The sequence below is a fragment of the Bos grunniens genome, chromosome X (genome assembly GCF_055505025.1).
Source record: "Bos grunniens cultivar Pamir isolate PY7600 chromosome X, Bosgru_T2T1.0, whole genome shotgun sequence".
In the NCBI taxonomy this organism is placed as follows: Eukaryota; Metazoa; Chordata; class Mammalia; order Artiodactyla; family Bovidae; genus Bos; species Bos grunniens.
The window spans coordinates 138,257,287-138,276,153 of NC_141194.1; the positions used below are offsets into that span (position 1 = coordinate 138,257,287).

Consider the following 18,867-nt stretch of genomic DNA (forward strand, 5'->3'; position numbering starts at 1 on the left):
TTTCAAGAAATTTCGGTGGTATATGGTGTGGTAGATTCTGATTATATTGGAGAAATTATAGTTTTGATCTCGCCGCTTACCAAAACTGTGCAAATTAATAAAGGTCAAAGAATAACACAGTTTTTGCTTTTACCTTATCAGGCAGGAAAAAACTTGACTTCTCAAGCTAAGAGCCACAGAGTATTTAGATCTAGTGATCTAGCCTTTTGGGTGCAGGAAAGTACAGCTCCAAGGCCTTTAAAAGATCTTTTAATTCAAGAAAATAAACTGTCAGGGCTATTAGACACAGGAACAGACGTCTCTTAACATTGCTGGGGAAGACTGACCCAGCTCCTGGCCAACACATACTACTGAAAATGAGTTGAGATTAGAAAAAGTGATATGCGGGTTGGGAATGCTGTAGAGAAAAAGGTGAGGGAGAGTTTAAAACCTTGAAGAGTAGTGAGTTCCCCGTTGCTGGAAGTATTCAAGCAAATATTAGATGGTTGCTTGTCATCTAAAAAGCTATAGACCAGATTTAGGTTACAAAACGATAACTGGAGAAGCTTATAAACATGTTGTGCAACACCTCTTTACTTGCTTCTCATATTTAGGTCTGCCAAAACTTTTAAAAACTGGTAATGCCCCTTTGAGGCTGCGGAGAGATTGTTTACTAACTTTAAATGATTTCCAAAAATTATTAGGGGACATTAATTGGATATGCCCACATTTAAAACTGACTACTGCAGATTTAAAGCCTTTGTTTAATTGCTTAAAAAGTGACCCTAATTCCAGTTCTAAGTTGACTAGTGAGACAGAGTTGGCTCTTGTTAAAGTAGATGAGACTTTAAATGATCAGTTAATTAGGATTAATATTACCAAAAGATGAGATTAAATTATTCTTGCCATAAAACATACACCTACAGGGTGATTGTGACAAAAAGGCCCATTGGTTCCATCTACCAGTGACCCCAAGAAAAATAGTTTTATCTTATCCCAACTTGGTGGCACAATTAATTATAAAAAGAGGAAAAAAGAAGTGTAGAACTTTTTAGAAAAGAAGTAGCAAATATAATAATTTCACTCAATAAGGATCAACTGCAAGTCTTTTACAAAGTAGTGATGATTGGCAAGTTGCCCTGATAGATTTCAGGGGTCAGATTTTGTTTCACTTGCCCTCAAGCCCCCACAGTAGTTAAAAGTTCAAAAATGTTAGATTGGCAGTTTGAGGATACCTGTGGAACTTTCCAACCGTATGTAGTTCCTACGCTCCCCTTTACCCTATGGGGGAGGGACGTGCTGTCTCAAATAGGAGATACTCAGAGAAGGGTTTTCTCAATTTCTTAGTTATCAACAGGTGGTACAATTAACAATACTTTATATATTGTTATAAATACGTAATATAAATATATTTGCCTAACTACAGTTTGCCTAATTAGATATGGGTATAAATAAAATATAATAAAGGTATACCTAATTCTATTTATAGATCTATACTTACTTAATTTGTATATAAATCAATATATGTATTATATATATACTGTATAATTAAATGTATATTGCAGTAATATAATGTGTGTGGCTGATATTAATTGGTATGGATTGATGTGCTGTGATGATATATGTTCTGTATGCTGTATAATTATATATGTGTGACATGTATTATTACAGTACATTGGTTTGTGTTGGTTGGTATTGGCTGTGTGTGTGTTGTATTGCTGTAATATATATGAATTGATATATTAATTATAAGATTAATTCAAGTATATTGATTTATATATATTGTATGTCAATAAGTTTATACTTGTTGCCATATATAAATACATTTTGCATTTAGGTATATCTGTATACCAAAATGAGATAAGGAGGTTATACATTTATTATTTAAATTTATAGAGACCTAAACTAAACATTAGACCTAAATTAACATATCTCTAAATTTATATTGTTAAAATGTAAATTTTAAAAATTAAATTGACAACTGCTTGATAATTCCTTTGCCCTAAAACCCCCATAGGTGTAATTGGGGTGGCCAGACAAAAAATTGGTTTTATAGCAAAACGGCCCCCTAGAGTGGGTCCATCTTTCCGCTCAAACTAAAAAAGTAGTGGCTTCTTATCCAGGATTGATAGCTACTTTGATATTAAAGGAAAAAAGTGGAACATTGAATTATTTGGTAAAGAGCCATCAGAAATTGTAATTCCATATAATAAGAACAACTTGATGCTCTTCTAATGTTTGAAAATTGGCAGATTGCTATAAGAAACTATTTTGGTCAAAATTTTTGCATCATTTACCCTCGCATGTTTTGCTGAATTTTATATCCAGACATCCAGTTATTTTTCCTGTCAGATGTAAACAATCTCCTATTCCAAATGCTCAGATAGTTTTTACTGATGGGTCAGCAAACGGTAAAGCCTCCATAGTTACTAAAAATCACCAAAAGGTTTTAAAAATACAGGAAACTTCAGCTCAAAGCGCTGAAATAGCAGTCATAGAGGCTTTTGCTATGTTTGCAGATGAGGAATTTAACCTTTATTCTGATTCTCAGTATATTGTCAGGTTGTTTCCACACATTGAAACTGCGGTTTTGCCTGAAAATAAAACTACCATATTTCATTTGTTAACTAAATTACAGCAACAAATTTGGAAAACAAATAAAATATTTTTCATTGGACACATTTGGGCTCATTCCAGATTGCCCGGCCCTTAAAATGCCTTTAATGATTTGGCTAACTTGTTAACCAGAAATACAGTGGCTACTGTGATTGAGGAGGCCAGAGCCTCTCACTCACTTCATCATCAATACACTACTGCTTTAAGATATCAATTCCAAATTCCCAGAGAGACTGCTCGAGAGATAGTTCGTTCTTGCTTATATTGCCCCACTGTTTATAATAGTCTACCTATGGGAGTTAATACTCGCGGTCTCAAACCTAACGTACTCTGACAAATGGATGTAACTCATGTCTCTTCATTTGGAAAACTGTCCTTTGTTCTTTAACTGTAGACACCTTTTCTCATGTTATTATTGCAACTGCTCATACAGGGGAAGCAATTAAAGATGTAATACAACATCTCTTTACTTGTTTTTCATATTTGAGCCTGCTAAAAGCTCTGAAAACTGACAATGCTCCTGCGTCTAAGTCTTTTCAGGAATTTTGTATAAAGTTTCAAATTAAACATAATACTGTCATCCCTTATAATCCCCAGGGACAGGCCATTGTTGAAAGAGCGCATCAAACATTAAAAATCCAAATTCAAAAACTAAAAGAAGGGGAGTTTAAGTATAGTTCTCCCCATCAAATCTTGCAACATGCTCTTTTCGTAATAAATATTCTAAATACTGATCTGGCTGGAACTACTGCAATGCTTCGTCATTGGTGCCTGGAGCAATTAAATGCAAAACCATTAGTCAAATGGAAGGACCTCCTCTCAGGACAATGGAAGGGTCCTGACCCATTATTAACTAGCGGTAGAGGATGTGCTTGTATTTTTCCACAGGATGCAGATTCTCCAATTTAGATCCAGGACAGGTTGATTCGCCATGTTGCAGACCCCCAGACATCCAGTTCCCCCATTGCTTCGATCACAAAAGAGGAGCCCGCCTGAAGGGGAGGCAAGATAAACATCGAGATCCCGGCGGGACCGACAGGGCTGCTGCAGCGCGAACTCCAACCAGAAAATAATTCTACTTACTCTGTTTTGGCTTGTCTACCCTCTCCTTATGTTTTTCTCTTTACCAATGATTCTGGAAAACTTAATGTACATGTGACTTTCACTGGTGGACCCAATGTAGTGACTTGTGAACAATGCATGCTCTCATCTTGTTTAAACCCTCAATATAATGTTTGCTCCTTTATAGTGTTACAATGTCCACCTTATCTTATGATGTAACCACTTATTGATATGTTAACTATAGTCTTGCTATGTTACAACAACTACAAGATTTAATGTGATCACGACGATTTGTGGGCTTTACTTATTTTAGGAATATCAGCTTTAATAGCAGCAATTACTTCTGTTACTGTGGCAGCAATATCATTGACTCAACAAGTGCATACTGCCCAATATGTTGATACCATGTCTAAAAATGTTTCTTTAACTCTAGCAACACAGAAAGTTATAGATAGAAAATTGGAGATGAGAGTAGAGACCTTAGAAGAGGCAATAATGCATATTGGGACTGAGTTACAGGCTTTAAAAGTGAAAATGTCTCTGTCTTGCCACACTGATTACCGGTGGATATGCGTGACATCTTTAAAGGTAAACGAGACAGATTATGAATGGGAAAAAATCAAAAATCGTATCTCAGGTGTTTGGAACAGCTCTGACATTGGCCTGGACTTAGAGAAAGTTCATAATCAAATACAGGCCCTGGAACACTGTCGACTGGATTTTACCACCGCTGGAGCAGCTAATGACTTTTTTCTCACCTTCTCTAACTTTATTTCTGGAAAAAACATTCTGTCTAATATCTTTAGTTCTAGTTTTGCTTCTCATAATCATTCTTCCTTGTATTGTCAGGATTCTTCGGCAGAACATTCAAAAGCTCGCGACTGAGCTGCATCTGGCTGTTTTAAGAAATAAAAAAGGGGGAGATGCCGGGAGCCGGCATATTGCATATTGAGTGCATATTGCATATTGAGTGCAGCACTTTTCAGGATCTGGAATAGCTCAACTGGAATTCTATCACTGCAGGTAGCCAGCGTGAGGAACTCCACCCATGACAAAGGTCATGAGGAAGGAGGCTTGGCATACGCAAAGGCGGGATCAAGCCTCAGGAGTCTCCCTGGAAATTCTTGAGCAATCTACCCCCAAAACCAGAGTCTGCCTACTTTCTGCTTTGTGCTTTCACCTACACCTCTGACTTTACGGGGGGCTGTCCCCCACTACCTCTCTGAAAAAAGTTAGCTTACAGCTCCAGTTAATAATTCCTGGGTGTGACAGTGTTTAACCTACAAACTCCTTTGGAAATCCTCTAGCCTGCCTGAATAGGTTTTTCCGGCCTCATGTGATTGTTCGGAGCCTCCCAACTGTGAGAGGCAGGAGATGTCCTAAACTGTCTAAACACAGATTCTTTTGAGTAGTTAAAAGATTGATTAGAAATTGTATTGGTGAAGGGATTTTCACTTGTTGGGCCAATGTTTGCTGCTAAGTTTCCATATCCCTTACCTGCTGTGTCCCTGGCAGTGTATTGATTAATATAATTGGTGTAAATAGTAGCTTTAATGTTTGTAACCTGGGACCCTTGAGTTAATTCTTTTTCTTGTTATAGCCCACCACACCTTTGCTCTGTAGGAATGCAACTTTATCTAATGCTTTTGGAGGGTGGCTCCTGACCAATCACCTTTAGAGAAAAATAAGTTTTCTGAAGAAAAGGTCTTAAAATGTTAACAGGCCTCCGGGCCAGAAGATGATGCAAATCACCTAACTTTTGCATATGCTAAGTTTGCAGGAAGAAAGCCTGGCTTGCTGCCTGACTCTACCCCTTCCCCCATTATCCTCTGTGCATAACTTAAGGTATAAAAACTACTTTGAAAAATAAAGTGTGGGCCTTGTTCACCGAAACTTGGTCTCACCATGTCGTTCTTTCTCTTACCTTCTGGCTGAATTATTCAGCCTCTTTTCTACGCTGAATTTCCTCACTGAGCTATCCTTATCTCAGCCTCTTTTCTCCACTGAATTTTCCTACTGAGCTATCCTCATTCTATTACTCTTTATATCCTTAATTAACGTTTAATTAAGCAATTGTTTCCTGATCTTCGCCGACGCCGTCTCTCCTTCGAATACCCTGGTTCAGCCGGGGCTGGTCCCCGGCAGAGTGCCATACACATGTCATAGTAAAATTATATGGTTATGACAGCCTCTTTGTGGTACCGATTTTTTTCACTTATGCTGCCATATACCTCATGTAACACTGCAGTTTGGAGCACAGTCTCTGTAGATTTGACAGACTACTGGGTCTCAAATTTCTACTCCTGTTAGCTGAAGGATCTTCGGCACATTACTTAACCACACTATGCTTCAGAGAGATTTTCTAATTTGCAAAGTGAGGATAAAAGTAAAAAAAGAAAACAGTGCCTACTTCATATGATTGTTGCTTTAGGGTACAGACTGTAGTGGGCAGCAGCAGTAACAAAACTCTGTGAAATAATTAACTTGTAATTAGTTCAACATTTTAACTTGATAACTATCATTAGTCTTATAAATCACTGCACTGAATTGACAATTCTAAGAAGTTTGAATGGGTATATCAATCTCATTTTTGTTCTGGGCCTTCCCTTCAACACTTATTTATCATGAACATTCAATTAACAAATACTATGGAAGTGAAGCCCCTTTATAAGAAAGTTGTCGATGTTGGGTGTGGAGACTTCATAATCAGTGAAACAGTTGCCCACATGCCCCAAATATAAAACACCTCCAATTTATACATTATTTTTAAAAAGTCACTCCCCATTTCAGAGTTCTCTTTTCTAAAATGCCAGAGTTGTATTAAAATCTTTACAGATTAGAACAGATGATTGACAGTCTCTTCTAGATCTACACATTTCTATGATCTAGAGCAAACTTTCTGTAAAGCATCAGATAGTAAATACTTCTAAGGCTCTGCAGGCCACATTACTGTCTCTGTCACATATTCTTTACCTTTACTATCCTTAAAAAATGTAAAAACCATTCTTAACTCAGGGGTAGTATAAAAACAGGCCATAGTTTGCAGATCGCTGGTCTATAGTCACTGCCACTGACTGTATGTTTCCATGCTTTGTTCTATAAAGGGTTCTTTCTCCTTCAAGAATCTAAAACCACCCTACTCTAAGGAACTACTTCAAATCCCTTCCTAACCAATGAGAGATACTACTTGTTAATTTACCTTATTTTGTTAATGATATTCAGTCTTTGTGAACCTAAGTCACTAATTCCTAATTGAAGAAAGAAAGGCTTTTGTCCCCAGCAAAAAAAACAGAAAAAATTTCAGAGATAAGGGTAAAAGAAAAGCTCAACTACAAAGTATATACTAGAAGTATAAAATGTTCATGTTAATTAACATGGAGCTATATATTTTTAATTTATCTATCATATGCCTCAATATTCCCTGTTTGTATGCAAAACTACTTAGTACAATTAAAATGGTTCAATGGATATGCTGTGCTACAAAAAACAATATGCAAAGGCGGACAATATTGGAAGTACAAGAAGTAAACAAGCTAATCTTGTAGGGGGGAAAACCTATTAAGAAAAGACTATGAGGTAGTATATACTATAGTGGATTAAGAGTACCATCTTTCAACAAATGTGGGCTCAATTCCTCAACCATTAAGCTTCAACAGATCTCAGTTTACTGTCTATAAAAATAAGGAAGTTTTCTAATCTACAGGGTTGTTCAAATGTTAGATAATAGGTAAAATTATTAGCACAGTGCATCGAACGTACATGGTATAGGGTCAAAATATGATTACTGTTATAATAAATCTTTGATCTGACCCCCTAATAACCAAGGGCAGTGACTACTCTATTCAGATGCCACTATAAGTCTTATCCCAACTTGCAAATTAAATCAAAGCCAAAAGCAGAATTTCAGTTTTGAAAGATGGCTACAGAACCAATAAAAAATGATTTTCTAATGAATAACTGTTAACTACCCACTAGAATTATGGCTGTATTTGGGTAGTCATGCATTAACATGTGTATTCATTCACATGTTCTCTCTCATACTACTACTTTTTAAGAGACTAAGAGTGCATAGGAAATATGAAACACATGGATTATGTGCACTCTAAAAAGATATTCCAAGGACTAGTTAAATAAATTATGTTCCATATATAAAATGTGATACTATGGGACTTCCCTGGTGGTCCAGTGGTTGGGACTTCGTGCTCCCAATGCAAGGGAACCAAGTTTGATCCCTGGTCAGGGAGCTAGATCCCACATGCTACAACTGAGACCCAGTGCAAATAAATAAATAAAAATTTTTTAAAACATGTGATACTATGACACCATCAAAAATTACAGAGGGGAAAAATTCACTGATAGGAAAGCTTCTGACAACATACCATTAAGTTTTAAAAGCAAATGAAACAGTTTGCATAGTTTGATTCCATTTAAGTAAAATTCTACATGCATGTTTATATATGTGTGTATGTTCATCAAAATGTTTACATATTTAAAATGAGAAATTTTTACTCTGTTCATCATACATTTCAGCATTATTTAGACATTTTTAAGTAAATGTGTCATGAGAAAATATGAATCCAGAATTCATTTTGGCAAAGAAAATGCTGAACAAAAAGAGTCATCTTTTGCACAACGTATTTACACATGCACAGAGTCAAAGGTACTTTCCAAAATAATTTAACCATTCACTAAGTTATCCACATCTCTCAGGCTATCCACTCATACTCTAAACTTGCATTCTATTGACTCAGAACTTCACTTTGTTCGTTTTTATCCTTGACATTATTCATAAAGAGTCACTGTCAATAGTAAACCTCATAGGTTACATTTTTAGGGTACTTTAGAGAAAGAAATTTACCAATTTGCTTTATATTGGACTACTCATGTCAGTAAAAATAAAACCAATAGAATATCACATTTTGCTTTAGCATACAATGCTTTATAAAATAAACTACTGGAAATAATGACTTATTAATTCCAACTTTATAGTAGTAGAAGTAGAGAATCAAAAGGTATTTGGTCTAGAAGTCAAAGAAACCACATGTGTTCAAAAGCTTACCATACTTATCAGTGGAAAAAAGCATTTTTAAAAGAAAACAACATCTGAGACGTAACTAAAAATATATATGCATATATATATTCATATGTGTAATTATGAGCTAAAGAACAAAAATAAAGACATATATTCTGTACATACTTTTCCTTTGCCTTGCTTTTGGTTTTTTCCTTCAATGTCTTCAAAATCTGTGTCAGAAGAAAAGTGTGTTTCTGACTCCCTATGACAAAAAGATAAGCAATTATTTAAAAGCTGTCTTAGAAAAGTAAATGGAGTTTCTAAATTTTGCCATATTTTCTAAAAGAAAGGCCAGGTTAACTCATTACAAAACTACATTAGTATTAAATGTAATTAAGATGCTTTTCCAAAGTATCATATCGTAGCATATTACCAAACATATAAAATTATATAACACAAAAACATTAATCTAAAACACAAACGTCTAAACATTTCTCGTTAACTTTTAACCAGAGTATAAAAATGAAAACAGGGGCTCTCAAACTTCTAACTCTAAGAACTGTGCTGTTCTATTAGAATGGCTGGTTTCATTTTTTGATTCAGAGATCATGGTGCTCAGGTAAACTGTATTTTAGCACTGCTGCTGCTGCTAAGTCGCCTCAGTCGTGTCCGACTCTGTGCGACCCCATAGACAGCAGCCCACCAGGCTTCCCTGTCCCTGGGATTCTCCAGGCAAGAACACTGGACTGGGTTGCCATTTCCTTCTCCAATGCACGAAAATGAAAAGTGAAAGTAAAGTCGCTCAGTCATGTCCGACTCTTAGTGACCCCATGGACTGCAGCCTACCAGGCTCCTCCATCCATGGGATTTTCCAGGCAAGAGTATTGGAGTGGGGTGCCATTGCCTTCTCCAATATTTTAGCACTAGGTATGAGATAACCTTTATTAGGTAATTTTAGCAATATTAAGGCTCTTATGACCTTTCCCACATCATCCCAAAATATTTATAAATCTAAGTGTAACATGTATTTCTGAAAGACTATACATAAACATTTTTACAAACTAAATCATTTGAAACGGAGTAGGGAAGTATGCTAACTGATGAAAATCTTTTATAAAGTAAAAAGGTAGTGAGCTAGTCAAGAGAACTGTTTCTAGTTAATACAGTACTAGCAAACTGTGTGACCCTGAACAACTGACAACCTCTCAATCTTCACATTTACAAATAATATTTATGCAGGAAACAAGGAACTCTCTGAAGTCTGTTTAATCTCTAAGACACCAATTTATAGTTCTCATTTTGCCCCTCATTTTGGAGTAGAAGGGGTGCTGTGTATAATCCATATTTTCTAGGGCATAATGGAAGTGTGCATACGTGCTTAGCTCAGTCGTGTTGGACTCTTGCAACCCCACAGACTACTGTAGTCTGCCAGGCTCCTCTGTCCATGGAGTTTCCAGGCAAGAATACTGGAGTGGGTTGCTACTTCCTTCTCCAGGGGATATTCCTGACCCAGGGATGGAACCCAGGTCTCCTGCATTGCAGGCAGACTCTTTACCGACTTAGCTACGAGGGAAGCCCAAGGGATAATGGAAGTAAATCAATTTAAATATACATGGGTGATGCTTCCTATATATGAAAAACTGGGTCCATCTATCTAAATAGTAGTAACATACCCACCCTTAAATGCTTAAAGCAAGGCATACTTGGTATCTGGGTCACTCACAAAGGCTTTTAGAATTAAAAAACACATAGAAGATAAAAGTTGTACCATTTTCAATGTGTAAAACTATTATCAGTTTTGTTTTTAAAATAAATAGAATCCAAGTGAAAGGCTATATTTCTAAAGCTGCTGCTGCTAAGTCGCTTCAGTTGTGTCCGACTCTGTGCGACCCCATAGACTGCAGCCCACCAGGCTTCCCTGTCCCTGGGATTCTCCAAGCAAGAACACTGCAGTGGCTTGCCACTTCCTTCTCCAATGCATGAAAGTGAAAAGTCAAAGTGAAGTCGCTCAGTCGTGTCTGACTCTTCGCGACCCCATGGACTACAGCCTACCAGGCTCCTCCGTCCACGGGATTTTCCAGGCAAGAGTACTGGAGTGGGGTGCCATTGCCTTCCCCGATTTCTAAAGCTAGTCTTCTCTAATTAAACTTCTTCTATTTCCATTTTTATTGCTATAACAACCAGTTGTCCAGAGGCTGTGAGTTAGGAATACTTTTTATAAATGTAAAATAATGGCTAAGGTGTTAGCAGGGTAAAAAATTACTATTTATAGCACTTACCTACAAAGTTATGTAAGCAATGTATAGAAGATACTGGCAATCCTAACTATGTCCTACAATGCTGAGAGGAAAATAGCCTGTAATAAACACCATTTCCCATAGTTAATGCACCAAAACCTGAATGACTACTTAACATTAACCCTGAAACTCACACCTCTTACATCTTTAAGACTGCTGTCATCAATAATCTTCCCACATGCCTAAATGGCTTTGCAAAAAAAAAAAAAAAAATCGAAAATGTTTTTAAGCATCCTGGTGTGTAATACTTTTTTCTTCCCCAAGACATGGGTGGGACACTAGCTCCCTTAGAAAGCTCAGTAAATGCTCCAAGTCAGCAATCACTAGTCTTTGCCAATATTCCAATGACCAAAGAGTAATCAATGGCTCAATTACACTCTGAATTCTCATCTCCAGGCTATCCCAACTAAAAGAATGAGCCACTACAGGTTTAATTACTAACTGGAAAACCTTCTGAAGAAAACTGGAGTAATCAGGGTGACAGTCTAAAAATTCCCAAACCAGAGAAGAAATATTCTTCTGAGTCTGTCTTTCTCTATCGCTTCCCTTTGTTTTTAAGATAAAAACAACAAAAATCTATCCTAGGTGAAATTACAATATGCTAATATGTTCACAGAGTATACTGGGTTAACCTTTTAGTGGTCTGAAACTTCAATTAGTCATCTGTCACAGGAATGAATCTTCCACTCCTTTCTCTTTACCCTGCCCCAACCTCACATACCCAATCAAATACTGCCTAGTTTACCTCCACAATAGCAATTTCCTCTTATCTATTATCCTATTTCCACCTGATGCGAAAAACTGACTCATTGGAAAAGACCCTGATGCTGGGCAAGATTGAAGGCAGGAGGAGACGACAGGGGATGAGATGGTTGGATGGCATCACCAACTCGATGGACATGAGTTTGAGCAAGCTCCGGGAGTTGGTGAAGGACAGGGAAGCCTGGCGTGCTGCAGTCTATGGGGTTGCAAAGAGTCAGACATGACTGAGCAACTGAACTGAACTGATTATCCTATTTCAGGTCCTAATTACTCGAGATAGTCTAATAGTCAATACTCTATAACAAAAACTTTTAAAATTATCTCTACTGTATTAACACGTTCAAGAAACTTCATAAGATAATATTGTAATAGTCAAACCAAAAATTACTTTTTTTAAGATTATCCCATATCCTCCCTCAAAGAAACTAAAAGAAAAACAAGAAGCTTTCTTCAAGAAACTAAGAAGAGTCAATATAAACTGGGACTAAAATCATATTAAAAAACATGCTTTGAAATACTGGTAATAAATATCCTAGTAGACTCAACAGTCTGAAAATGATAAAATTACTTTTTAAATGAAAATCTATAAAATATAAAAAGCAGACACCAGACACCACTATGTATGAGGATATCTGTCGTTTTCAAAATTTTTAGCAACCAGGATATGTTTTAAAATCAAGTCTTTTAAAGATCCTAATAACAAACATAGTGTGGTATATGTGTGTGTAAAGTTAATAGGGTCCACGAGCAGTTTAAAGGTTCACTCTTCTCTTAGGCATCTCATGAAACTGGAGCTTAGAATTTAAATCACTACTGCAAATAGTAGCTCAAATTCTTTCCTACATGAAACACTAAAGAGTAATGAGAATAAAAGTTGAGGAAGGCATATAAGCAGCTTTTAAGACAAGGGTAAAGAAAATACCTATGTTGAAATCACTTTATGAACCAATGAGCATGTAATTTGTTTTTGGGAAAAAAAAGGAGAGCATGTCTTAACCTCCTACATCTGTTTCAGTCTGTCACTTGATTTTAAACAGAAATCTGACAATCTGACATTACATCCTAAATGCTATTGCATGGTATATATTCCTTACTAATGAGAACACGTAAGAATTTCATGACACCCCCTTCAAAACAGTTGTTATTGTAAAACCAAGTATGGACTCGAAGAACTGAACAGCAAAAATAATAAATTCTCCAGTATCTAAATTACAAAATAAGCACACTACAAAAAAAGGCATGGAATTACTATTACAGAATCTAGTAAGCATTGGTATAAACTATTTCAAAGTATGCATGCTATCTTATACTGAAACACTGTATCTTCTCAAGCAGAAGTAACTTTAACTGAAGTTAATACAGTTCCCATTTTGTGGAAAAAACATGTATTTAGAAATTATCATAATATACTTACTGAAGTAGATTAAAATCAGTTGGTATTTCTGGAGCTGCTATCATTTCTTTATCATCTTCTGTAACGCCCCAATGTCAGAAATGTAGTCATATATTTATGTGGGTAAAATGATGGTTTGCGTCTTTCTTCTAAGGCAGACAATTCCTTTAAAAAGGATGGGGGGTGGGGTAGAAGAAATGCCATATTTATTATAAACACACCAAAAATGTTGGGAAGGGTATATACCCAAAAACTAAATTTCCAAGTGTCTGCTAAAGTGTTTTAGTAAATAAGGATTTCTATCCTTTGCATTTGACTGCTTTTTCTAGATATGGATTTGTTGCAACTATTGTAGCCCCACAATAGTAACAACAAATACAAAGAAAGAAGCTTCTATTACAATTATTTTTTAGAATTTGTTATAATTCTCTAGTATGGCTTAAAAAAGACAGATGCCCTAACTAGAAACACAATGTGACTTTTACTCATTGTAAAATCTTTATGACAAGTTTAAACCATAATATAAAATGCCTAAAAATTCTCTAGCTTTTGTTTATGATGTATAGTTAAAAGGAGCTAATTTTAAAAATCTAAGATATAATTTTGAAACATTTTAAAAACAGATTCTTCTATCACAGAAAATAAAAACAGAGATTCAAAGCCTGTTTTTTAATAACTAACTACTTCATGATAATACCACCTGCATTTAACAGGAAAATGGAAAAAAATGTTAGCCCAGATTGATCTATTCCTTCAAGGAACTTATAATCAATTTAAATACCAGTAATGTCATATGAACAACAGATGAATACATTTGTGACCAAACTAAGCCTGGCCATAGGAAGATGCAATTTCCCAGTAAGAGGGTGATCTAAAAAAGCAAATGAAAAGCCTATAAAAGAGAAAATAGGCTGGGTCTGAAGCTTTTAATCTTATGTATAACTTTGTTTTAAAACTTTATGCTTTTATTTCCAAGTGAATCTTATACTTGGTGGCCACCTAAAGACTAAACATATCAAATAATTAATAAATCTTCAAATACCACATAGTGATGAGAAGTTCATCTCATGAATGCTCTAAATTGAAACTGATCAATTTTTCCATTAATTTTAAATCTCTAAAACACATCATAAATGGCTACTAATATGTAATTGTATATCAGAGTTGGGACTCATCATCACATGTAGGATACACTCCAGCCTCCTAAAAATCCCAACTTATTTTATTATTTTATTTATTTTGAGCTGTGCTGGGTCTTCATTGATGCATGGCTTTCTTCTCTAGTTGCAGCAAGCAGGAGCTACTCTCTAGCTGCAGTGCACAAGCTTCTCATTGCAGTAGCTTCTCTTGTTACAGAGCACAGGCCCTAGGTACATGGATTTCAGTATCTGCAGCATGTGGGCTCTAGAGAGCAGTCTCAGTAATTGTGGCAGATGGGCTCAGTTGCTCTGTGTCATATGGGATCTTCACAGACCAAGGACCGAACCCATGTCCTGCATTGATAGGTGGATTCTTTACAACTGACTGAGCCACCAGGGAAGCCCCCAACTTATTTTAGAAAGAAAACTATTTTAAAAAAAGAGAACTATTTTGATTTTTATTTAGTGAGTTGGAAAGGTATAGAGTTAATCAGTTCTAATCAACACATCATCTAGATGACAAAATGGAAATAAAGACTTGCTGTGTCTGTTTCCCTACCTGCCCCCACCCCTTCATTTGGACGCTTTATAAAACCAAACTCCGTGCATTCCCTAAATACACAGTTCCCTAAATACACAGCATTCCCTAAATATTAATACACAGTTTTTTAGCAGACTTTAAAGACAGTTCATAAATGTATGCTCCCAAGGGACATAAAAAATGACTCAGCTCTGAAAAGCAGACAGCATTAAATAAAACAGGCTTCCCTGGTGGCTCAGATGGCAAAGAATCTGCCTGCAATGCAGGAGACCCAGGTTCAATCCCTGGGTAAGGAAGATCCCCTCAAGAAGGGAATGGCTACCCACTCCAGTATTCTGGCCTAGGAAATCCCATGGACAGAGGAGCCTTGGTGGGCTACAGAACATGGGATCACAAAGAGTCAGACCACGACTTAGTGACAAACACTTTCACTTCACTAAATAAAACAGGTATTGTATGATATACTATATTCCTCTAAATAACACAAAATTAATTTCTAGTGTATAAGAAGTCTTGCCAGGTCAAATTATTTTGCTCAAAGTAGGGCGATACTAACACATATTTGGTAATTAGAAACCAAAGCAAACACAAAAGAAAAACAGAATTTATAAAGATGTAAATCTCCCAGACAAGGTATCTGTATTTTAAAAAGAAGCATTTTCCCATGGTCTAATAGGTTTAGAAAAAACTATTAAACTAGCCAACTCTCTATCCCAGTGAAACACCTGCTTTTTCAAGTTTCTAAATATTAAAAAATCCATCCATCCAAGTAAAAGTATCTACCATGTGTTAAATGTAATGGTGATCACTAGGTGTACAGTGATGAACAGGGGATCAATGATCCTTGCCCTTATGGAACTACCTGTAACAGTAAGACAAAGCGCCTACTGCCACTTACTATTAAACATAATATTAAAGTCCATGTATCCTGAGCTTTTACTTTTCTTTCAAGAATATAAACTTTATCTGCAAGAAGAACTTAGAATTTTTCCCTTTTTATTTTAAACGTTTATAGCTATATATAAGTACAATTTGCCTCCCTCAAAGATTTTCATTAAAAATTCACAAAGTCTTTAAATGTACTTAATGCCATTTGACCTAAATTGGGAATCCAGAAATTTTAAGAATACATAAAGCTCAAATAAAAGTGTAAGTTTAATAGTCAAACTCACCACAACATTTTAGGCCTACTGTATGTAGGTTATTAATTTTTAAGAAATATGCTCAAAGATCACAAGGTGGAGCTCTCACCTAATGTCAAAGAAAAACTCTTGAGATTTTCAGTATTTGTACCAATTCTCTGTAACTACTATTAGAGAGTTAACATTCTAACAGCTTTGGAGGATAAAGCATAGAAATGAAATTTGCTTTAACTCTCAATCACTATTTTCCTTTTGGGAAAAAAATACAACCAATAACAACTAGATTTTGCTGCTTCTTACTGAAACCTAAGCAAACACATTTGTTGATAGGTTGAGTAATATACTTTAAAGTAAAACCACTTCCTTAGCCTCAAGTGCATAATACACTGTCATTAAAGATTTATTGAGTATATTCATATATAATTACTAGGTGAAAAAATAATGGGTGATTATATATATATATATTTTTACTCTATATGTTAAATTCAAGTAAACGCTTTCAGCAGTACTGCTTTTGATATAAACAGAGATCTAAAAGCTGAAATTTGATCACTATACTTTTCAAGTTATCAATATTCAATTGTGTTTAGGTTAATTAATTCAATAACAAAAACTTTCTTCTTTTTCCACTTCTGAAAACCTGTTGGATAACTACTACTCTGGCACATAGACACAAATATATATTAAATATATAAGTATACTTGCATCCTAACTCCAAATAATGACTTAAATGATTAAAACTACCCACCCATTGCTGAAAAAGTAAAAAAATACAAAAAATCTGCTTTTCTTTGATATTGTTTAAAAACCTTAAAGTAATTCTGATTTCTTTTTATAGAAGAATGATTGTTTTTCAAAGTTCCTTTAATTCAATCCCAAGGGGTCTCAAGATAGAAAATAAAAGCTACAAAACAAAGTCATCACTAACAAGGTCCCTCAGAATCCACATGTTACTGGGGAGTGGAGGCAGCACTGAAAGTAGCTGGTGTGTTAATTCTCTCCCTGAAAATGCAGAAATAACTGCTAAAAGCTAGCAAATTCAGCACATATACCACACACTACCCCCTTAACTAACACTCGCCCAAAAGGGTTATTACATTCTTCTATCTATAAGGATCACATCTTGGAAATGTATATACCCTTCTGAAATGCCACCATCATTATAATATAAACACTTAAAAATAGGGTAAATGTCCAGCCATGAACTAACTTACAGTACAAAAATGTAATTAATATTTATACACTGAAACTACTTATGACTGTGCAGCAACTTTGACAACTTATAAGTCTTGTATTAGGATACAATATTAACCAAAAAACAACACAAAGGAAAACAGCTGATGTATCAGAGTGGTGAAAATGTGGATAATTTAAAATTTTTAATTATGATGTTATTGTTAGTAAGAAAAAAAGTCAACTATGAGGGTGGAAATTTATTTCTCAATGTCTTCTCTTAATATCTGAACTACCTGAGGAACTACAAAACTATCTCTGTTGCTAAAACCTGATTTATTCATATTTCAGGTACATAATGTTATAAAGTTAAGCATCTATAAGAAATCCTGACTTCTATAATAAAATTATCTTTATTATGTTCACCTATTCAAGATTAGCAGAGAACAGAAATTTTTATATGAATTCCAGACAAAACCCAAAGGTATGTTCCAGACTAGTTCCTGGAGTAGTATGTTTAATCAAAACAGGAAAATCACTGTCATTCCTCATGTTAAATGATATATGGCAACACTGAATACATAGGGCAAGAAATGAAAAGCTCACCAAAAAATTAAATTAGACATAAATACCTACCTTCAAAGACAAAATCTACTATTGCCCCTTTGATGATTAATAACCTTTAAAAAAGATTTCTCCTTGCTCAAAAAGATGTTTTTCTTCCCTCTGTTTATCTCCTTGCATATAAATCTGTGCATGCTCAGCCATATCCAACTCTTTGTGACCCCATGGACTGTAGCCTGCCAGGCTCCTCTGTCCAAGGAAATTCCACGCCAGAATACTTGAGCAGGTAGCCATTCCCTTCTATAGAGGATCTTCCCAACTCAGCAATCGAACCTTCATCTCCTGCATTGTAGGGGGATTCTTTACCGTCAGGGCCACAATTTCTACTAATAGCTTTCTGAGAATGACAATCAAGCAATGATCATGTATACTCAGACCAGCAACACAATTTTAACCTAAATGTTTCTTGATAGCATACTCATATTACACCTACCACATATTATCATTTGCAAATACATTTAGGAGTCCTAAAAAATTTCGAATGGTTGCACCTGTTCCAGAGCAGGAATAGGTAATCTGGAGAAGGTATGACTAGAAGAAATCAAAATACATAAGGGAATTAATAATCCTGTCTACATTTCCTAACTATAGGAAAGGTCACATATCTCCCCTTACAAACTTAAAAAGTAATATATAGAAGGAAGGGAAGACCAAAAAAAAAAAAAAAACAGAAACTTTAAAATAACTAAGTGGACAAAGTGAACACATCTAATGCCACAACACTTCAAAAACAACTTTTACTTTCAGGAAGAGGGGAAGGAGCAAGCTGGGGCACAGTCTACACAGATCTGGCATCACTATACACTGCCAGAAACTAAGCCAGACAGAACTGGAAACATCCACCTGTTCCCCTCCTATTTTTAAATGTATGATAGTAGATGCTCAGCAATCTTATTTCCTTGTCTACCCACATTCCCCAATACTTTGCAAATGTGACTCAAATCCTAACCACAATTAGGATCACCTGGCCCAATCTAGTCAGCTTGCCCCAGTTCTTGACCATCAGTTCTGATTTCTGTAGAAATTTAGCACACCATAGTTAACTTCACAATACATGAGTGCGACCATGGTAGGGGGGAGGGGAAGGGGATGAGAAAAGGCTTCTACCTTATTCCTGCAGACCCA

The 18,867-nt window shown here is 35.7% G+C and overlaps 1 protein-coding gene across 8 annotated transcripts in view; it reads right to left on the reverse strand.

Annotated features, from left to right (window-relative positions):
* STAG2 (STAG2 cohesin complex component) overlaps window positions 1-18,867 on the reverse strand; it is a 141,720-nt gene that overhangs the window by 79,982 nt on the left and 42,871 nt on the right. For all 8 annotated transcript variants that reach the window (XM_086388163.1, XM_086388158.1, XM_086388165.1 and 5 more), the window contains 2 exons: window positions 13,145-13,288; window positions 8,855-8,933 (listed from right to left, as the gene is read on the reverse strand). In XM_086388163.1, the coding sequence (XP_086244289.1) occupies window positions 8,855-8,933; window positions 13,145-13,188 (123 nt within the window). In that variant the 5' untranslated portion in view covers window positions 13,189-13,288. The remainder of the gene's footprint in view (window positions 1-8,854; window positions 8,934-13,144; window positions 13,289-18,867) is intronic.